Source organism: Rissa tridactyla, chromosome 3, assembly GCF_028500815.1.
Source record: "Rissa tridactyla isolate bRisTri1 chromosome 3, bRisTri1.patW.cur.20221130, whole genome shotgun sequence".
Classification (NCBI taxonomy): domain Eukaryota; kingdom Metazoa; phylum Chordata; class Aves; order Charadriiformes; family Laridae; genus Rissa; species Rissa tridactyla.
In genome coordinates this window covers 56,036,016-56,058,854 of record NC_071468.1, presented here as the reverse complement: position 1 = coordinate 56,058,854, position 22,839 = coordinate 56,036,016, and the positions used below count along the sequence as shown (strand labels likewise).

At 39.8% G+C, this 22,839-nt stretch overlaps 1 protein-coding gene across 4 annotated transcripts; it reads left to right on the top strand.

Annotated features, from left to right (window-relative positions):
• Window positions 1–167: 167 nt before the first annotated feature.
• Window positions 168–20,037, top strand: KATNA1 (katanin catalytic subunit A1). 4 transcript variants are annotated; one of them, XR_008465513.1, is made up of 12 exons: window positions 168–249; window positions 5,278–5,452; window positions 6,167–6,324; window positions 8,588–8,771; window positions 10,311–10,432; window positions 11,813–11,918; window positions 12,260–12,418; window positions 13,565–13,691; window positions 15,521–15,655; window positions 15,929–16,055; window positions 17,126–17,261; window positions 19,695–19,794. XR_008465513.1 is itself a non-coding variant. In XM_054195768.1 (11 exons), the coding sequence occupies exons 2-11, from the start codon at window positions 5,282–5,284 to the stop codon at window positions 19,891–19,893; spliced, it is 1,488 nt and encodes a 495-aa protein (XP_054051743.1). In that variant the 5' UTR covers window positions 168–249; window positions 5,278–5,281; the 3' UTR covers window positions 19,894–20,037. The 4 variants fall into 4 exon arrangements, 3 of the variants coding, with proteins under 3 accessions (XP_054051743.1, XP_054051745.1, XP_054051744.1); XM_054195768.1 differs by lacking the exon at window positions 17,126–17,261 and having other exon boundaries at window positions 19,695–20,037; XM_054195770.1 differs by lacking the exons at window positions 168–249; window positions 17,126–17,261 and having other exon boundaries at window positions 5,316–5,452; window positions 8,599–8,771; window positions 19,695–20,037.
• The last annotated feature ends 2,802 nt before the right edge of the window (window positions 20,038–22,839 follow it).

Sequence of the window (22,839 nt, the reverse complement as noted above, 5' to 3'; positions counted from 1 at the left end):
TGTCAGTAATAACGCCAAAACGGACGTCAAGGTGTTGATGGGCGGACTTTGACCCTTCGCCGGGCTGGAAGTGACGCAGCCGGATTTGCCTTTAAACTGCGGGCGGCGGTGGCGGCGGGAGGGAGGTTGGGCGGGAGATGCCGGGGGTGGGGTTAGCGCCGCTGGAGGAGGAAGGGGGAGGAAGAAAGCGGAGGGGTTGTGGCTGCTGCGAGGTGCTGCTGCCGCGGCGGGGCCGAGCTCTGGAGAGGAGTAAGTGAGAGAGAGACGCGCGCTGTCTTCCCGCCTTATGGCGGCCAGGCTGCGTCCTGTCGTGACTCCCCACCCCGGCCCCAATACGGCCGTTGTGGGGTTCCCCCCCGCGCCTCGGCCTGAGGCGAGGGACGACGGCGGCGCCCCGCGTGGCGTGGGCCGGCCTGAGGGGAGCCGGGCTCCTCTCCGCCCCGGCGGGAGTCGGGGGTCGTGTTCGGCTCCTCCGTCCGCTCGCCGCTTCGGAGGGGGAGCAGTCGCTTGTCGCGACACCCGCGACCCTTGCACCGTCGGTCGTAATGTCGCTGCGGTAGCTTGCACGTGCCGGGAGTCGCCCGAGGCATCGCCGCGGCGTCCCTAAAGTCATGGAAAGGCCGGGGCGGGGGGGGGAGACGCGCTTCGGCTGCTCTCGGAGGAGCCGGGCCGGGGGTTTGCTCCCTTCAAGCACCAGCCCCTCCGGACACTGAGCTATGGGCTGTGCTCCTCCCTCCCGCACACCTGTTGCTTTTTTTTTTTTTTTTTTTCTTAATAAAGTAAGCTTTTCGCAATTACATTAGTTTTCTCTGCAGGGAGAAGGGGTAGGCATCAATTCTAGACACCCGTTCTGCTGCAGACCCTTTCTAAGTTTTCTGAGCAGCTCGCTAAAGTAGCAGTGACCATCTGAAAGAACGCCAGCCCCGCTGAAATGGGGAACAGGCAACACGATTTATGGTTTTTTAAGTCTTTGGAAAAGCTTAGCCTTGAAAACATAAAATCCTTTGCCAACAGTGTATCCAATGATTTTTTTAATTTTTTTTTTTTTTTTTGCATAGACATCTAAGTATGCTTGTGTTCGTGGTTGCTGGTGATTTTTCTTTCCCTACGGTTACTGTTAGATACAATGAGTGGATGAGAACCAGTTTGTTCAGCATCCAATAAGTCTGGCAACTCTGCTGTTTCCCAAGTAATTAGCACAATCGCTCATCAATACCAAATGTTGCTAGGAGTGGATGTTATGAAGTAGGATATTAAAGCTGGAGGGGAACTCAGAGATATGATGCAGTCTAATCGCAGGCCACTATGTCATCTGTAAAAATTGATTCCTGAAAGATATTACTTTGGCGGGTTTTTTTCCTCTCTTCTGGCCTGCTGAGAGAACTTCCTAAATTTTGCATGATTGCTTTGATGTCAGAGCCTGCATAGCAGGCTGAAATAATGGAAACGTGTATGCTTTGCCAGAATTCAGGCTCTGGCATAGTCCAAGCATTAAGGTTGTACTGAAGGACTCTTTGGAGGTATTTTCCCTTTGTGGCTTGTGCAGTTCTCTGGGTCAGCAGAGTAGTTGATGGATCCCCAGAGTAGCTGATAGACCCCAACTTTAATCTTCCCTCCCAACATCTGCTTGTTGATCTCATCTTTTATTTTTTTAAAGTTGTGGGGGATTTTCGTGTGAAACAGGATTGAAACAGTGTTAGGTTTTGGCTTCCCAAATTCTAATGTATGAACGCGAGCAGAAATTACTTATAGTCGTTCCTTATGATAATTTCTTACATCCACGATGTACTCTATCCACAGTGACTTTATTCCCACTGTTTTCTTGACGATAGTTGGGATCTTATATTTAACATAAAATATAAAAATAAGTTACAAAGCCTTATTCTCAAAAGTTGTAGGTATCTTTGAACCTTTGTTAGGTTTCAGCCCATGCTACTGTTGGCTGTTCCGAACTCTAACAGTATTTTAGGGGCTTGGAGCAAATGATAAAATGTATTCTGTTACTAGAAATGGGTTGATTTGATGGGTTTCTATTGTGTTAATTTCAGGGAACTGTAAATAGTCACAGTTAATGTAGAGAGTGAGCACTTGTGTTGTGAAGTGTGTTTTTACACAGTGTAAAATTAAACTTGCAAGACAAAGTGCTTAGGTTATTTGTCTTATATCCTGTTTGTTGTAAACTTTACAAGCTCCTTCAGTTGCTGTTGGAACAGAGATAACTTCACTGGGCATGATTCATGGAAAGGTCATAGCTGATAAGTGCAGCCTTGCTGCTTTGACATCCTGTTACATGATAGTACGAGGTTTTTGTAAACACTTTAAAAATTATTATGTGGTGCAGGATTAGTTGCTTTTGTGTTTTTATTTTTTAATTCCTTCAGGTCTGGTTTAACTCTGGATTTGTACGTACTCATGCCTCTCTCGTGTTATGTGTCTTACACCCTACTCTGAGCTGCCAGTCTACTATAACTTTCTGCTGCAATCTGGTTTCAGATTGGCACTCTAACTGCGGGGTTTACCTCCCCCCCACCACCACCATTTTACAGCTGCTTCATCATCTTCAGTTACAGGTGCAGGATGCCTGCAGCCTCATGGTAACGTATCAGCTCTGACACTGCCTGTATTCAAGTGGCAGCAGCAGTGGCATGTCCAGACATATAAGCAGAATCAGCAGCTTTTTCTGCCCCACTTGTGTACAAGAGCCTTGTATTTGGAAGCCACTTCAAGCTCTTCTGCTGTTATGACTCAGTGTGAAGCAACAACTTAAATTGGTTTTCTAGTTTAAACTAAATTCTCTTGCCTTCTCAGTACCACTGATGAAACAGACAGATTCTTAGGTTTTTGTTGGAATTACTACTTTTGGTTATGTTGGAAGCATTCTAAATTTAAGTGAGCACCTTCTTTTTTTTTCCCTTTTCTTTTCTTCTCCCCCTCCCCATATGGGATGTTAGCTCATTCTTCTTCTCTGTCTGTTTCTCCTTTCTCTTCTTCCTTTCTGTCTTCTCTCACCTGAAAAATCATGTGCACTCTTCTGTTATGTGCAGTACTGTCATTTTGGTCTCAAACTTTCGTACCTTTCGGACTTAACCTCTTTAGATAATTTTTTTTTTATTATTCATGCTGTTTTCACATTTCCAGATGAAAACTGCTCTTACAAGCTTTTTTTTTTTCCTGAATATTTAAACAGAGTTTCTGTTTGGCTTGGATTGCTCTACAGCATTAAGTGTAAAAAAAAAAAAGTTATCTATGACTTGTCCCTGTGTTTGAAAGTCTAGTTTGGCTTTAGTAACTTGCTATTACTTGATTTTTTAAAAATGTTTATTAGCAACTTGCTCAACTTGTGATTTCAGTAGTGTTAGTCATCGGTTTGAATTCTCAGGACAGGCAAACAGGTGTATCTGGTAGGATGAGCAGGAGTGGAAAAGCTTGCTCCTAAATATAGCAGGGAAAACTTTGGTAATATCTGCGTGATGATCCATACAGCAGTTGACAAACATCCTGAGGTAAAAACCAACAAAACTCCCAAGTCAAACAGTGTCTCCAAAGCCTAATTAGCCTGGCATATGGTAGTCTTTGTAGTTGCTGGTCACATTAGCTATCAGCTTGTAGACATCGTTGTGGCCAGCTCAGCGAGCCTCTGGCCAGAGTGAGATTATATAGTGTAGCTTCTTATGACAGCAGGTTTTCAGGCTCAACTCCACGGGTCCCTTCTGCGTGGATGGGTGTGGGCTGTCAGAGATTTGCTCTTCGGGCTGAAACTTTTCACAGCAGCTATCTGCTGCAAGGGAAACTGGGGAAGGAAGAGCAAGGCAGAAAAAAGAAAAGGATGTTGGCTCAGGAATGGATCAGCCATGTGTCCGTGCATAAAGCTACTTGGGAAGGGGACAGAAAAAGGAGTGGAAGTCTTAAAATGTTTGATTTGTACTTAGCAGCCCCTCTTTACAACGGGGAGCTGATATTTTAACAATCAAAATGTGTCCTCTGAAACCTCTGATAATGTGTCCAAATTTGACCATGACCTGGTCTTGAAATGTGTTCAGTCTTAAGTCTGTTTATTGCGCATGTGAGTTTAGTACCTCTTACATTCTTTAAATAGTTGATCTGTATCAAGCATGCTTCATCCCAGGGCTTAGCTGTAATTGCTTGTCTGCAATTGCTTCTTACTGGTATTGGATACAGGTACCAAAAGGAGAGCAAGACGACAGCAGGCATGTTTTTTTGCTTATTTTAACATTTTCTGTGCTTGGTTCTAGGAAATTAGGAGAAGAATGGGGGAATTCTTGGGGTGCAAGAGACAGGAAAAGTGGAGACAGTGCAGGTATCTTAGAGAAGAAGGGGATGGGATGTATAAGTAATGGATAAGAACGTAGAGATGACTGCTATATGGACAGTGGGTGTACTGTAAAGAGTAATTCTACTGCTTCTGATTATTGCTGTATTTGTGTAAATAATAATTCTGTGCTATTCTAATCTAAAAGCACAGATTCTACTAATGGTACAAAGTGGAAATGGTCACAGTCCATGTTTGCTCAAAAAAACTCCAACCTGCTAGTGGGGAAGAGTAGCATGGTTTGAACAAAATGTTAAATAAAGTGGGTAGCTACACACTAAACGTTTAATTGTGGCGTTTCCTTACTTTTCAGTGATAAATTAACGGCCTCAACATTTTTCAAGAGTCTCTTTTTAAGTGTAAAAATGAAGGTGATAGGAAGGTGCAGGCTGGGTATGGAAGGTGGATATTTGTTTCGAAGAAACATTAAATAAAACTGAAGAATTGTAAAATTAAACAAATGGGAAAATAGTGTTCTCAACAAGGCAAAATCAGACTGTTAAACTTGTATGCATGGAAAGTTAAGGCAAAAAAATTAACCAAACCTAATGCATCTGGAGGAAGGGCTTTGGTTTATTGTTTGTTGGGTTTTTTTTAAACCACAAGCCATGATAGTATGGGTGATGTTGTAGTGCTAAAAATAAAATACCAAGAGGGAAGGAGTGTATGCAGTTGTGGCTTGCAACGGTATGTTTAAATCTGCATATCTTGCATATGCTTTTCAATGAAGTTTTATGAAGTGAAGAGTTTCATTTTTAGTAATACAGAAACAATTACCTTTTTATGTGGATGACATTTGTTCTAGGGCCTTTTTCTAACCAGTGTATTTCCAGCTTCTACATTTCGATATGCCAAATGTGGTAATAAGCATATGAAAATACTTGCAAAAATTTGTTCTAGTCCTGGGATTATTTTCTTTTTTCCTTAATATTGCCTATTTTTTTCAGTTTCATGTTGAACATGAGCCTTGTTATGATCAGTGAGAATGTAAAGCTGGCCCGTGAATATGCCTTACTGGGAAATTATGACTCTGCGATGGTCTACTACCAGGGAGTTCTCGACCAAATGAATAAGTACCTCTACTCTGTCAGAGATACGTATCTGCAACAGAAATGGCAACAGGTAAATAGTACCTTTCTGGGACGTTTTGAGCGAAAAGCACTGAAGTAGCAAAAATTGCGTGTCTTATGGTAAGCAAAAGTATAAAAATACACCATTCTCTGATAAACTGTAGTGCTGTTATAGATAGGCTTTTTTTGTTATTACACAGACTTATTTAAGTCTTCTTTATGATTTCTTGCTCTGATAATGACAAAACAGGCAATGGAACACAGCCCTGTGCAGCCAGTGCACTGTCTGGCTTGTCAGCTTCTTGCTGATGAGTGCCCCTGTTATGCTGAAGTTTTTTAGGCTGGTATCATTCTGAATAGTTTTATTTCCCTCTCAGTGTTTTTCTAGTGGGCCTTATAGATCCTTAATAGAAACTGAGTTGTGGCTACCATGTTAATTTATCCTTAACACAAATGATCATTTTTTTCATTGGCATTCAGTCTATTAGGTTGCACTCTCTTCTGTCATGCTCGTTTAATATGCAAAATTTATCAAAAGTTTCTTTGGTGTTAAATCCAAAAATCTATTTGTTTATTCTTTAAATGTGCTGAGGAAGGCAGAAAAACCTTCTTAATATCTCACGTGCGTTATTCTTGTCTATTAAAGTAAAATCAGGTAGCTTGTGAAACCTTGTGGAATCCATCCAAGCATTACATGAGCTCGAACAGAGGACTCTTACAAACTTATTTGCAATGTGCTTAATCTACCTTTTTTTTTGTTTATCAGGTTTGGCAGGAGATAAGTGTGGAAGCTAAGCATGTGAAAGATATAATGAAAACTCTAGAGAGTTTTAAACTAGACAGTACTCCTTTGAAAGCTTCACAGCAAGAATTACCAGCTCATGATGCAGAAGTCTGGTCTTTGCCAGTACCTGCTGAACGTAGGTAAGAGGAAAACTGAAGACCTAAATTAACATTTATCAGGGCAAAGTGTGCTTTCACGTCAGCCTACTCCCGTGTAATTTTCGTTCTAGAACTTAGATGTGTAACACACATTCTGGGGCTTTTATCTTATATAGGCTTGACTAATGTCGAGCCTTTTTTTTTTTCTCCTTTTCTTTTTTTTTTCCTCCTTCTCTGACTTAAGATAAACTTGCCATTCCATGGAAGCTCAATTCCCAAATTGATCTTCTCATCAACTTTAAACTGATTCTGCATGGAGCTGATATGAATAAGATGAAGAAGTATTATCAGAGTAACAGTGAAATCTAGAAATGTCCAAGCTCAGTTCCTTTTGTGTAGCAAGGTGGTTCCCTGATCTGCCTCATGAACTGGTCAGTTAGGCTAGCATAAGCCCAAGGGAAGGGGTGGGAACAAGCAGCTGCAGGCAAGCCTGCTTATTTCAGAAGTAGTTTTAAATGATGCTGGGTTACTGTCTGTGAAACCAAGGCCTTGTGGTGTGGTTTGACAGCATAGCTGCTGCTGAAAGGACAGTCCTACCCTCCACAGTTGCCTGAGGTTTATTTCACTTTTGCCTTTGTTGGGGCTGTTTAGCTGGTTCAGGATGCTAAACTGGTAAAAATACAGTGTTTTGTGGGGCTAGTATTTTTTTGTTTGGCTCTTAGTTGGTTTTGTTGTGTTTTTCTTCCTGAGATTAGCTATCTGAACTAGTTAATTGGAGGTTCTAACACATGCCAGTGGTAGCGTGAAGGAACGAACCAGGAGTGCATGCAAAGCAGGCATGGAACTGTGCGTTTTGACAGAAAGTGATTATTTAGATCGGCTTAGCTGTACTGTCAAGCTGTTCTTTGAGGCTTTGAATTTACAAGCTATTTCTCACAGATGGATAACTTCAGTGTTTATAGATGCATTTTTGCATTTTTATTTTAAGCCTGCTTTCTGAAAGAAATGGGTTTTGTGTGATCACACTGTCTCTGTTTATCTCATTTAATAACTTTGGAACGCTGCTAGACAGTTTCATTCAAACCTTCTGGAAAAATGGAGTCTAGGAGGTAGAACTTTCCTAATATTTTGAAGCTTTCTAGAGAAAAGATACACAAATTCATGTTTCCAAAAAGGAAAAGATGTGAGAGTGTGTTTCTGTTCCATTTCTATTGTTAGCTGGTAAAGTATTGAGTTGTGGTAATATGAAAAAGCTGAAGTGAAAACTTGGACCATGTAAATTCCTATACTGAGATAGCAGAACTCACAAATTTATGTGGAAATTAGATGTGTAGTCACACTTTTCCTTTATTTTGAGCTTTGGGGTGGAATTCAGAGGTGGCTAGGTGCTCATAAATAAAAGTGTAGGTTGGTAGATACTCCATTTGGAGAATGAAAAGACTTTAACACATAGGGTCTTACATTAGCATATTCATGCGCCCAATATGCATTTTGCCCTGAAGAGGTACGTACAGTTCTGACCAGCTTGCTGCTGTGAATCAATTAAAGGCAACTTTTGTGAAGGTACTGGATCCTGATATATCTTGAATGATATGTCGAAACACATCTATTAGTCCAAGTAAATGTTCTCCAAATCTTCCGTTTTCTGTTCTCTAGAAATATTCCCTAAACTTAAACTTGACTGATAGCTTATTAATGCTGGAATTTTAGGAAGGCCAGTGGAAAAACTGTATCTGTGAGAGTAATGGATTTGTATGCAGATGAACCTGAATTTTAAAAAAGAAATCCATAACACCAGTTACAATACTGGTTTATTCATATGTGCCTCTAGAAGAACTCCAGTTTCAAACAACTGGAGGCCTCACACACACATTGTCTTTCCTAAGAAGTGAAAATAAAAGGAAGTGAAAATAAAACTGTCACTCTGAATAAACATTTACATTTCTTTGGGTAGGACAGTGAGGACCATTGTGATAAGGAGAAAATATATTGTGTTGTTTTTTGGGGGTGGGGTGGTTTTTCTTGGTGGTTTTTTGTTGCTTTTTTTCCTAAGCTCTATAATACTATGTTTACTTCTGTTTATTTATACAAAGCAAGGAGGTCATTTTAAGCAAATGAGCCCTGAGTTTGTGGCAAAGGGAAAATGGATTTTTAGTGACTGTCTAAAAACGTCTGTCTTGTTTCTGACATACAGATTTTTATCTTGAGCAAAATGGCTTTTTGGTTTGTAACCACTTGATTTGGTTATATAGTGCTCACCAATGACTTTACACTGAGGCTTTTTGCATATGTTACAACTAATTAGACCTTCGCCAGGACCCAGAAAACGTCAGTCTGCTCCGTGCAGTGATTGCAGAGGTCACAATAATCGTATAAGCGCAGCTGTCAGAGGCCCTCACCGTCCATCGTCTCGAAATCCCAATGATAAAGGGAAGGCGGTCCGCAGCCGGGAAAAAAAGGATCAGCAAAATAAAGGAAAAGAGGAAAAGGTAAGCTTGCATGTTTTCTTAATATTGAGTGTATTTGTAAAATTAGATGCCTATAAAATATTTCTTCTGTTCAAGTCAGCATGCTGATTTGACTCTCACCTTGGAAGGTATCTTTGCTTTATGGACAGTCTCGGTTACGGATTAATTAAAAAAAAAAAAAAAAAAAAAAACAAAAAAACCCCTCATCTGGAGGAAGTGATCTGGTAAATGTGGGCTTGTTTACTGCAACTTGGAGATAGTTGTTAAAATGTACCACTGAATTACTGAAACCAAGCCTGATGGAACTCATTCAAATGGGATGTCCTTGTGGTTTCTTTAATTGCTTTCCTATATTTTAGACTGAGATTGACTCAGCTGTTCCAAAACATTTCAAGACTTGTTTAATCTTAAAGGGAGACCTTTACTTATTTTTTCTTTTTTTGTTCGGATCCGGTATTAACTCCAGATAGACTCTCTTCAGTTAAAAACAAACACAAACCCAACGTAATTTATGAGAGAGAATGATACGGTTTTTTTGCTTGTACTCTGGTCTCCATAAATTTAGCTGATTGCCAGAGTAAGAGATCGTACTGAAGACACTAAATTCATAGTTTTCCAGAGTCTTAAAAATCAAATATCCATGTAATAGTTTGTTAGCTTCAGCAAACTTATGTTGTGGCAAGGTGTTGTGGCCTGTGGAAACAGTATAAGCTACAAGGGTGGAATTGTTTAGCTATGTAAGCTACTACTTTTATTAGGAGCTAAATTACTTTGTCTTTGACTGATAATCCTCTCTCACTAAGGATATACACACACACAGAGACAGGATAGGTCTCTCTTCTTTTTTACAGTTGTTCTGTCATCACCAGTGCTTGCTGTTAAGTGTATAAAAAAACGGGGTACGTCTAGTGCATTTTATGTCCTTTCAGTTGCATGATCTCTGTTGTTTGAGCCCTTTCAACTGTGTATCATCTTTGCTTCTGCTCTACTGCAGAGCTGCTTCTCTGCTGTTCTTGTCCAAGCTTCTGTATCATCAGTTAATTAGCTCTCTTTTACTTCTGTGGTCTTCTTGCAGATGACCTTTGCTCATCCTACATAAGGAAGTCCTGCTTAATTGTTTTTGTGTCCCATATATATGGCATATTTGTGACACAGGATTTGAGATACTCTAGCTCAATGTGACACTTTCTGATCCAGTCTCACACATAAATCCCCCTACCCTCACAGCTACTGTCTCAGATAGTTTTTGATTTCCCTGGGAGAAGAGGTGGACACTGTTACACTGGGATAGGTGTATGCAGTTCTAATTACCTACTAAAGCAAAGAAACTGCATGAGTACAATGTACTGGCTTTGGGGAGAAGGAGACGGGACCAGGGCAGTCCAAAACTCTGGGTGAACCACATAGATCCTGTAGTGCAGCAGGATGCTTCATAATTTTCGTGCTGGTTTATGTTGCTGCCTTCTAGAAATATGATGCTATTGTGGGCTTGTTATAAAAAAATCCACCAGTAGCATAACCATTGTTATGTATTTGTGTTGTTATGTCCTCTATATGTAGAACAAATCCACATCTGAGATTTCAGAGTCTGAACCAAAGAAATTTGATAGCACTGGATATGATAAAGATTTAGTGGAAGCTTTGGAAAGAGATATAATTTCTCAGAATCCCAACATTCGATGGTAAGTTTGAACACTGCTGCCAGTCTTTCTGAGTTGTTTCTTTTTCCTCTTATACAATATGACAGGAATTAAGTCTTTCAGCATATGCTTACGTATAAAAAGTACCTACAGTTTTTCTTTACTCGTTAAATAGGCAACTAAACTTCCTGTGTAGTTGAATATTTTTAGAACTTTTTTTCCACCCGGAGATTCATAGAATAATTTGGGTTGGATCTTTAAAGATCATCCAGTCCAACCCCCTGCCGTGGGCAGGGACATCTTTCCCTAGATCAGGTTGCTCAAAGCCCCATCCAACCTGGCCATACAAAGCTTCTCAAACTTCTAGAAACGTTTGAGTCCTGAAATCATTTGTTGAGATACTCTTTTGCAATGGATAAGATTCTAGTGTCTGCTAGTGTCTCTTCGTTTTAAAACCTGTTTTGCTACCCAGGGGCGTACCAAGATAAAAAACTAATTAACAAAGAAGTTATGTCAATATAGGAACCCTTTGAAATCTTACTGGATGTGATGTGTCTGCCAGTATAAAATACAACCACGTGCCAGTACCTTTACATAAATGTGTTAAATATTAAACCTTATACAAAGGTTGTTTTGTGTTCCAAATGTTTCCAAGCTTAGGCGGTTTTGTGAGGATTAAATGAGCAAAAATCTCCTGGCAAACAAAGTAGGCTTTAAAAAAAACTTGAACAATCCCACAAACAACTTTGTATGCATGCAACTGTCATGTATTTCATTTTAGTATGTAAATACATGTTTCAGTTTTTATATTGAATCTTAAATTACAGCTTCAGATTTGAAACTACTTCTCCATATAGATATGTTTCGAAACTAAAATATTAGTTGGGCACGTGCTGATAAACAGAAGGCCCTGAAAGTTACCCTCAAGAAAATAAGACCAGCCTATAAAGTATCTAAGAATTAATATATTTGTAACTCTGAAAAAGAATTCTAACAATTCTTTTAATTCAGCTCCATTTCCTAGTCTTCAGTAAATTGTTCTTGTAACGATGAAAGATGGTATTCAAATTTCAGGGACGGACAACCTCTTGGCAAAAGAAAGTGTTATCTGTAACTAGCATAAGTTTAACTAACCTGCCTTATTCTGCCTATTCTTTCTGTGAATTGGAACAACGGTGCTCTAGTGAAATAGTTAATGCGTCTCTCTGCTTTTGCATCCAGCTGGAGTCTGCTGTAGCTGGATGTCTACTATAGTTGTTGTAGGCTTTTGCCACTAGAACATAAAGAAATCCAACTCATCTTCCTGAGTTACGGAAGAGCCGTTACATAACAAGTTTAATTGCATATTGGTTTGAGCTGCGGACTGATTCTTTTGCAGCCTGTCTGAATCTGTCAAACAACTTTCTCCTTTTTTTTTGTCAGGGATGACATTGCTGATTTAGTAGAAGCTAAAAAGCTCCTTAAGGAAGCTGTAGTTTTACCCATGTGGATGCCGGAATTTTTTAAGGGAATTAGAAGACCATGGAAGGTATGAAAAAATCTGATCCTGTGATCATAAGTAGGATTCTGAGATTGGATCTTGGTGGAACAAGAAATTTCAGGTGTTTCACAGTTTATAAATTCTTTCCACTTTTTAGTAACAAAATTTATGGTAAATAGTACTAACAAAATAAAATATGTCAGCCAGGTAACTATACTACCTTCAGCTGTATAATTGCAAGTAAGCAACAGTAATTAATTACCTAACTTTGAATAACTTTTCAAGGGAAAGTTTACATCTAGTATTTTAATATTACGCTGTTAAACAAACTGTGAAATTGCCTGTGTTTTGAGTCTTGTCCTAAAAGTGATTCTTTTTCATTTTAATAGGGTGTATTGATGGTCGGTCCTCCTGGTACTGGAAAGACCCTCCTGGCAAAAGCTGTAGCCACTGAATGCAAGACTACCTTTTTCAATGTTTCTTCTTCCACGCTTACCTCAAAATACAGAGGAGAATCCGAGAAACTTGTTCGTCTGCTGTTTGAAATGGTGATTGAAGTTTCTGAATATAAATAGTGAGATAATGAAGTAGAATTACTTCTGTAACAGTGAAACCTTGCCAAGATTTAGAACTCATAGCATACATAAACAGCTCTCCAAGTTTCAAACACTTTAGGACCTTCTGATTTGGCCGTGTACATTCAAGATCTGGGTATTCCTAAATAGCTTTATAAAAAATGAAAAATGAGGTCATCTTTATTTTCAGGGATAGCTTGTTACATTAGAGGTAGCTCTGTATAAGCTGGTGAGTGCTGTAGAACATACTTGAATGTAAAACTGGAGATGGAATCCAATTGTTTTCTGGGTGACAGCCCTACTCAGATGGTGCATGTTTTGTTGTTGTTGTGGGTGTTTTTTTTGTTTGTTTGTGCTTAAAATAGGCAAGTTTCCAAACTGTAGTTGGCTTCAAAGCACATAACACATGAAATTGGCTCAGAATATTTAGTCTTTTTTTTTTTTTCGTGTGTTACCAGGTTTGCATGTAGTGTTTGCTAGGGTGCCCAGTACTGAAGGGGGCAGCAGAGTAGCAATACGGTAGTCAGAAAAGTCAAGTAAAAGATACTTTACAATATAGTTTGATCATATTAAATGAGTTGATATCATGCCTGTCAATGAAAAATGCATATACACAATGGACAGCATCTCAACTGCTGTAGGACAATAGCTTTTATTATTGCAGGTCCTTGTCTTTGACTTCTCTTGTTTTCAGAAAGGTTAGAGTTATTTTGCAGTTGACCTGTATGTTGGACAGATTCCATATCGTGGTGTCCTAGCTTAATGTTTGTCCTAGCTTTAACTGAGTTCTTATTCAAGCATTCTGTGATGACTTTCACAATTATAAATGTTATTCCTAATGTGTAAAACTGCCTTTAGCCTATTAAACATTTGTTTATAGCCCTAACAAATATAGGACTTTGCCAAAAACTGTTGTGCTCAGATGTTATTAATGAACACAGCCGCTCTGTCGTTGTGTGCAATGGTCAAGGAGAGGGAGGGAAGATTTGGTATTGTTTGATACTTACAAGCTGATTCATTGGGGTAAATGTGTCATTACCCAGCTCTGAATATACTGCTATTTCTTATGTGTGAGTGGACTGCCATTTCAGTTTCTGCTCTATCTTTTGCTTTCTTTAGGCTCGATTTTATGCGCCAACAACTATATTTATTGATGAGATCGACTCTATCTGTAGTCGCAGGGGAACTTCAGAGGAGCATGAAGCTAGCCGACGTGTGAAGGCAGAACTGCTAGTTCAAATGGATGGTAAATAACCTGATCACTGGGAAGTGCTGGACTGGAGGAAACTTGAGGGAGAAAAACAATAATCAAAACTTCATTCTCAAGAAGCAATTTATTTGAAAGCCTTACATAAAATTGTGGTAAAAAGATACAAATGCACTATTCTGACTATCAGTGTGGAAGGAAAAAAGATACCAATTAATTTACAATTTTTAGCATCTGAGCAATGACCTTATATGATGGACCTCAGAGGAGAATATGAGATGTCAAAACTGCAGAAGAAAAAGAAGTATTAGTTGCTCCTCTCAATCTTTACCTAGCATATCGCATCTTCTCCAAAACGAAGCAAAAAGTGGTTCAAAAGTACTGTCACCTGTTCCAATTTAAACTTCAAAGGCAATCACTACACTTAGCTTCTTTGGGATCTCTTTTTCTCCTAAAGATCACAGAATCGCAGAAACTTCAGAGTTGGAAGGGACCTCTAGAGATCATCTGGTCCAACTCCCCTGCTAAAGCAGGATTGCCTAGAGCACATCCCTCAGGGCTGCATCCAGGTGGGTCTTGAAAGTCTCCAGAGAAGGGGACTCCACAACCTCCCTGGGCAGCCTGTTCCAGTGCTCTGTCACCCCCACCGTAAAGAAGTTTTTCCGTGTATTTGAACGGAACTTCCTATGTTCTAACTTGTGCCCGATATAAATAAAAAATGAAGGCAATTTTTTTTTTTTTATAGAAGCGGATGTGAGAGTTTTCTTTTTAAAACACTGAGTTCACTACAGCTATTTGGTTAATATTTTGCAAATCAACAAAGTTTAAAAGTGGGTAATGCTGTGCAAAGTTGCTATAGAGGCATCCTTTTTATACTCTTTTGGTGAGCAGGGAGAAGGAAAGGAGCAACTGAAAAGTGCTAATCTGTGGAGTAATTTGTAATAGAATTCCAGGAGTCAGAAGATTTGTATATTTATTTCTGGTTCTCTGATGTTGATAGCCTTTTATGTTTGACTTTAAATAGTAGCAGAGCTGTTTGTAATGCTGCTCTCATAACTCAAGTATGTACATAAGCTAATTTTATTAGTAACGACTATTTGAAGTCCTTTTGCTTGAGCGTTCATAAACGGTGTTTTATATGCAAATTTTCAGGCAGAGTAGGTACAGTGACTATTCTACACCGCGATCCTATGATTATAAGCAAAAACAGTAAGTGCAGAGGGTAGCAAGTTTAATGAAATTAACTTCTTCCTATAGCAGCAGTTTCACAGTGCTTTAGAGACTGAGGTGTTCTCTCTGCCTCTGAGAAATTGTGAGTCCATCCACCAAATGTAAACATTCAGTTCAGCGGTTTGTAAGAAGCCACCTGAGTATATGAAACATTTGGCCTGAATTCCTAAGTGAAGAAACTTTGTAGGGGAGTAATGCCACTTTTGTATGGCTGTTACTGAGTACTTTTGGGAAACGGGGGGCATCTGATTTTTGGTGTAGTGATAGCATTGGGGTGGTTGTTTTGTTTTTCCTCATGTGCTGTTCAGGACATTGATATGAAAATTCAAACACTGTAATGGCAGAAATGCAAACAATTCTGCTGTAAAAACGTTCCAGCCATGGTAGAGAGAAACTTCCTGATCTGAGCAGTGGCCTTTGCCACTGCTGCTAATTGAACAGTCTCCATTTATGCTTGCAGCCTGTCATATAGACGAAAAACTGAACTCTGTTGCACTTAATGGTTCTATTGCACTTTGTGTTGCTAAAGTGCAATAGAGTAGCTCCTTTAATGTTATAGAATTGGGGATGTTGTTCTCTCTCTACATGCCAATTCATAAAGCATATGTACATTTTACTTCTTCCTTTTCCCAATGCAGGTGTTGGAGGGGCTACTGAAAATGATGATCCTTCTAAGATGGTCATGGTACTTGCTGCTACTAATTTTCCTTGGGATATTGATGAAGCCCTAAGACGGAGACTGGAAAAAAGAATTTACATTCCTTTACCATCAGGTATGAAGACGTAGGGATAAGAGTGGTTGAAAAGACTAAATCTAAACTTTGTCAATATTCCTTTAATTTTGATCACCCGCTTTAAAAATCTAATTAATACATGTATGCAAATTCATTTATGAATTCAGGACCAGGTTAAATCTAAACATTGACCATTTACCTTTGTAGCAAATACAATATCCTTTTCTCATTCTTCCCTCTTATCCTTCTTCAATTCATTATTTATCTTTAGAAAGCAAATTGTATAGACTCAATTTTCTGTTCTTTGATTAGCAAAAGGTAGAGAGGAACTCCTAAAAATCAATCTGCGAGAGCTGGAACTGGCTGATGATGTCGACCTTGCAAATATAGCTGAGAAAATGGAGGGTTATTCAGGTGCAGACATTACCAACGTATGCAGGTATGTTAATATTGCGTCATTTGTGTTGCTGCTGCTACAAACTCTGAGAAAACTGTTTGTAAAGTAACTAATTTACATGATTAAAGTTCCTGGATAAAAACAGACTGTAACTTGTCTTTTATGTGTGGCTAAAAGGTGAAATATTGCATTAATATTTGCCTAGATTTCCATTTCATATTTTCATATAATAATGATAAAGAGCAGTTGCAACATAGTAATCTAAACAAGCTATGATTTAGGTAAAATTCCATGTTCTTTCATGTACACCAAATTCCTAACATGAAGAATATCCGAGGGATGGTAGACTTTAACTTGTAGAGTTGCAGTCATTCCACTGAGGTTCAGCTACTTAACAAAACACCCATGCCTAAGAAGTGATAGTGGCAGAGACCAGAATAACTAAAGTAAAAATGCGGTGTGTTCTTCCTTCATGACACAGAAAAGGTGTTGTGTGACAATAAAAGAGCTGTGTACTCAGCACATTGGCTTTAGTGATGAGGCTGACTTTTCTTCTACCTCCTCTATCTCCCCTTCTCCTCAGTACTCTTTACATACAATCATTTGTAGGCTTATTCTATAAACTAGATTCCTGAAATAATTGACTAAGAATACCTTCTCATCCTTTCCCCAGTCTTTTCTTTTAAAAATTAAAAAGGGAAGGAAAGGATTGATTTTTTTTTTTTTTTAAGAGATTAATATCAGTCATCTGGTTTACCTTTAAAGATTTGCACTGTCACAGTTGCAGTGGTGGCAAATTATGGAATCATCAGTATGGGACAAAACTGAAACTTGTTAAGACGCTGTTGTCATCTAATAAGCGCCTGTGTAACTATGCTTTCAGGCTTTGGAGGTCGCACTGAAGTGTGGCAGTGCAAGGTTTCAGCTCCAAGTTGTGCCAACACAACTGTTGTGGGGCTGTACTTTGGAACAGGGTAAGAGAGAACTGTTCTGGATTAAAAACATCTCCTCATTACTTTCCTCAAACGCAGATCCATTTCTTGCCTTGATTCTTAATACCTCTCTGCAAACACTTGTCAGCACAACTGAGAGGACAATATGCTTTGCTGCAGGGATGAATGCGAGTGGCCTGTACGCAAAACTGCCACCGAAGGCTCTGTCAGCAGGGTCGCTTAAGGCTGAAGTAAGAGTTTGGAGGCTCAGTACTATTTCCTGAACAAACCTTACACAGTGTCTGGGAAAAGAATGGTATGTTAGTTGCGCTGAATCAGTGTTGTGCAGATTTGTTCCGTTTGTAGGTTTGTGAGGTGAATTTGTGGTGTTCTTTTGCTCAGTCCTAGTGCTTTGAGAGGAGTTTGTGCCTAATAGGTTCATGTTATATGAAAGAGAGTTTATTTGGCCTGCTTCTTTGTGCATTTTAGCCACAGTTTGTCTCCTCCGGACCGTTCAGTGTTCGTTATTTGTAATTAATTTTATACAGGCTACCAATACTCTTGTTTAAAAGTCAGAATACTTGTAATGTTTTTGAGTGAACTTCATATATTTATATATACACACACACATATACACACGCTGTTGCTTTTTATTTTTAATCAAAGTCCATTTGTACAAATGCTATTAAAAAGACAATGCAAAAGCAAACAAACAAACAAACAAAAACCCACAAAAGAAACGCGCCAGTCTTTCATTTGTGGCAGTCTTTCTTAGAGATGACTGAGTTGGCAGCAACCAGAAATCCAGACAAGCTGGGGTTTGGATGTGCATGATTTGAAATAAGTAAGAAAGTACTCATACTAGCCTGTGTACTTACACTGTGTTAATGGTCTCAGGAAAAACAGATCTTAAACATGATAGTTTCATTTACATTGAGACAAAAAGACATACGGCTGATTTAAAAGTGCTGTTGTGTGGTTCAGAGATACTGTATGTAAGCACAGTAAAGTTCCAACTTGTAGACTATAACAGTCCTTGTTAGTGACACAAGCAAAACTTAAGAAAAAGTGAGCCAAAAACTCCGGTTTGCTCAAATTATTCTCCTGCCTTAAAGAATTTGAGGTGAAATCCAAAGTTTGCTGAGCCAGAGTGAAGACTGGTCAGAGATAACAGTACAGTTGCTAACAGTCAGCATTTAACTATGGAAAATTAAGGTGAAACTTTATTTTAAAAAGACATTCAGGAAATGTAAAATGTGTCTAAATTGCATGTTAGATGTGAGGATGAACTGGCCTTGAGTCGTCGTTTTGAGAGGGCCGTGAAGGTTGAAAGGCCTTTGGAACGGAACTGAGCCCCGCTGCGTGTTCCAGTGGGTGGCTGCTTATTTTTTGAATGTAACTCTGGTGCTTCTCCAGGCACTAAGGCTGCATCTGAGAAAGCGCTAAGAGTTGACCTTGGAATGTCTGTCACCAAAATTCTTTACAGAAGAAAGTCGTAGCAGCGGGACTTGAATTTTGTGGGTGTGTTGCGCTATGCTGGGTGGGTTTTGGTTGTTTGGTTGCGTTGGTTTTGTTGTTCTTTGTTTTTTGTTTTGTTTTTTTTTAACTGCCGTCTGGAGGCAAATTAGATGGATGGGATGCTTCCCCCTCGTCCCTGGTCCCCCACCCCCAATTGTGTGACACTGGCTTTTAGTTCACAAAGGATGATATAACAGCAAAGCGTGGTGATATTTGAGTAAGATGGAGTTCAACAAGGCAACTTTTTGGAGTTGTTCTGAAACTTATTATTGTTGGTTTTGTATTATGCTTTCTAATTGCTAACAATTATTTGCAAATCCATGAAGTCTGTCAGTTATAGTTTCTTTTTGGGGGAGGTGGTGGAACTGAAGCAGAATATGCTGAAACTGTCTTCATAAATCCTCCTAGAAGACAATGTATAAGTTTTTCTCTTTGGATTCTCATCTACTAATATGATATGATACTGTTGTGATATTGCCAGGATTACCCTTCCATCTTTTTTACTCCTAGACAAAATAAGTAGCATTTTCTTCTTATTCTAAGCTATACGATGATGAATTAGCAGGAACTTTAGTCTTTCAGTGTTATCCATTTATCACCTCACCAGCTCATCACCTGCTGCTACTGATAGTACTATCAGTAATAGTTGGAAATCCAAATGCAGTCAAACTTAATGCAGCAAGAAAAGACACGCCTGTAAAGGCACTTAATACTTACTAAGTTTGAGGACCCACAGGCTGAACCGATTTTGTGGTTTAACATTTAGCTGTGAATGTATAGGTTGGAGGTAGATACTGTTGATGCCTCTGTCTTTGAAGTGGGATTCCTATTTAGACCAGGAAATACTCAAAACATTCCAGTCACTTCTCCTTATACATTGGAGGAGTGAAACCATTACTTTGTCTTGTTCCTCTTTAGAAATACTATAAACAGCAGCTACATCATAGGTGTGCGGTGGCATTGGATAAATCAGTTAATCTTCACCTCTTTTGACTAGCTTGTGGATAGTCGCTATTCAAAGAGGCAGTGAGGACAAATCCGTGTTTGAAAAATATGGATAGCATGGTATTATATGTTGTGCAAGCACTTGGAGATCTTCCCGTAAAAGTTCGCAATTCCTTGTTGTATCTTGGAATGCAAGAGCTTAACTGGAACGCTCTGTTGAGCCTTTCAGGCAACTGAACTCGCCATTCTGTATTAAGTAACTTTTTTTCTTTTTCATCCTTAATAGAGATGCATCGTTGATGGCTATGAGAAGGCGTATTGAAGGCTTGACACCAGAAGAAATAAGAAATCTTTCCCGAGACGAAATGCACATGCCAACAACTATGGAAGACTTTGAAATAGCTTTGAAGAAAGTTTCTAAATCAGTATCTGCTGCGGACATTGAGAAATATGAGAAATGGATAGTTGAATTTGGGTCATGCTGAGTTGTCTTATCTTGAAGAAGCCACCTTACGTCTTAAAACAGCTTTAGAAGTAATAAGTAGTGTGTCAGTGCACTGCGTGCTCTTTTTAACTTTTGTAATTTAAGAGCAACAGATGTCTAAATAAATTTTTTTTTAAAATGCAAATTCTGTCTAGCTCTCTGAACTAGTTCAAAAGTTACCCATCTTTCTCAAATGTGAAAGATGCTGTTGGGATCTGCTTTCATTGTCAATATTTTAAAATTACTTAAATTTAATACTAGAATTCTTGCATCAGAGGGTTACTCTTGAAAAATAGCTGTTACACCAGAAAAACACCAAACTTGCCCTGCTAATGAGTAAGGGATGTTGAGAAGTAGAAAATGCAACTGCAACAAGATGCAGTTGAATAGATGTTTTTGCTAGCTGATCCTAGAGAATCCTGCCCTTAAGCTATTCCTAAGGTGTTAATAAAGAGCCTGTACAAAGGCTGAGATTTAGAACAGCAGCCCTTGTGCTACCACCAGTCAGTAAGTTCAACTGAAGTTTAAGCAAAGGCTAGGATTAGGATCAGCACTGGCTTACAGTCTCTATTAAGTAATACTAAAATATATCCAAGCAGTGTAAACTAATGCCGTGCAGCCAGCAGCGATGCAGCGTCACAGGTGTAGTCTCCTTGTAAGTCTGAGAGAAAACAAAAGCTTTCTGGCATTAGTGCTGAAACGTGTTTGTCTTCCTTGACTGTACGGTAGTGTGAGCTTCAAAACTCCAGAGGGGTAGGTTGGGTCCTGGTTCACACGGTTTGTTCTGGCAAGGCTGTTTTGTGAAGGCGATGTGCGTGTTATACTTGTGCGCATTTGATTTCTGTTCATAACCCTGACTTCACAATTGATGTAAAATCCAAATTCTCTTTTTGCATTACTTGGTAAGTGCAGTGTAGAAGCAGTTCTCTGAGAATGGTTCTATAGTGACCAATTTAGGTCATCATTTTAGATCTTGCCCAACGGTGGTCGTTTTGACTAAAACATCTGTTGTTTCTGTCTATCTCCTAGTATTTTGGAAACACCTTCGTGCTAGCTCTCCTCAGAGCAGCCGGCTGTAGTTCTGCTTACAGCTAAACTTCATGCTTTTTCATGAATCACGCGCGTCTAGACTTGTTTCAGCTGGTAGATACATGCTGTATGAAACTGGCTGTGGAATTCCTGCTCGTGTGTCTCTTCAGATGCTGGAAGGCAGATGGGAAGGACAAATGAGAATGAAAAGTTGCAGTCTGAGTAAAAGGCAAATGTCTCCCAAGTACACAGCTGTGTAGATGCCATTATTGTGAACATCTTGTTTAGGTACTTAAAATTCACCACTCTCATGGGTGACAGCTGGACACACTGAAAAGGGACTTTCAGCAGTGTCGGTGATGAGACACTCTGGGGAGGCACTGAGATGCAGATATTGTGGAGAGCTCCTGAATCCCTGGGCGGACCCGGCACGATGAACCCAGGAACAAAGGGAAGAAGTTCAGGTGGGTGTACAAGTGTGTGCATTTAAAGACCTCCATCTCCAAAATGGAAAACAAATTTGCCTCTTTCTTTTCAAAAGGATAGCTGTATGTGTCAGAGTTAAGAAAGAGATGCAGTATTTTGAAGAAGTGGGTTCTCTTCGTACTTATTTTTCTGTTCGTATGTTAGGATGAGTGTACCGCTGTCAGCTGTGTTGCAGGAAGAGATTGTTTCTCATAAATCACTTCATTGCAAGCAAACCAAAATATTCAGTCACCTGAGTAAGAAGGGAAAGTAGGTAAGCACTAGGCCTTGGAAGCAGTAAGGGGCTACTTAGACTGAAAGCGTGATGTATTGTGAGAACTTCTAAAGTAAACCTCACTTTAAAAGCAGTAGTTGAGTCCTACAGCTCAGCCAGCCCCGGCTGAACGAAATGAACACCTGCGTAATACATGGTAGAGGGAGGGGGAAAGTGACAGGTGCTGAATTGGTAGCTGAGAGGTTCAGCTTGTTTTGGAAGGCAGAACACGATGCTACCAATTCCTGCACGGAGGGAAGGGCCAGCGCTGCTTCACTGCCTGTGTTTAAAGGGCAGAGAGACATTCCGAGGGCAAGATGGAACAAGAGGGTTGCAGCAAGAGCCGCAGTTCATGAAGAGGTAGGAGATGTTGCCTTTCCTAAAAACCTACTGCCATCCTCCAGAGAGGGATTTTTTTGGGGTCATTGGTGGGGTTTTTTTGGTGATTTTGTCATCTTCGCCCCTTTCTTTTTCCCGAGCTGGCACCTGTATCTTTGTCAGCTCATCTCCTGGGGAAACGAGACCTGCCATGACAGTTGCCCTTTCCTAACTGTAGTAGTCACAGTAAGGAGTTTTTAAACTGGTTTACAAAGTCACAGTAAGGTGGTTTTAAACTAGTTTTTAAATTGGTCCCAGCTCAAAGCAGCACTCCTCTGAAAGGTGTCAGACTTTTACGACTCGGGAAAACCATGTGCACCCCAAAGCACAACGGTGGCGCTTTAACTTCTTAAGGCTTGATAGCTCCAGCTCCGTAGCACAGCAAATGTCTGGCAGTTGGTGTGTTCAAGAGTTAGTTACGCTGTTTTTTTTTACATTTAATTTCAGGAACCTGATGGTAGCATTTCTTTCCTTGGGCTTTGTAACTTTGTAGAACACAATAGAGAAGAGGATCACTTGGCTCATGGAAACCGGCCAAGCTGTGAAGCAGTACCAGGGCTTTTTCAGGCTGAACCTCTCATTTCTGTTGCAGCTGTTTGTTCAGAATGGAGTTACATCTCCTTGGGGCTGTGCAGGTGCTGGGGTTACAGTTTCACAAGTGGGGATGCAAAGAGCAGAAGCCAACAGCTGCCGAATTTCCATCTGCAGTGCGATTCATACTGTGCTTGTGCAGTAAGGAAGAGTTGTTGTGTTTCACGTCCATCCTATTCTTTTATCTTTTTTTTTTTTCTTTCTCTTCCC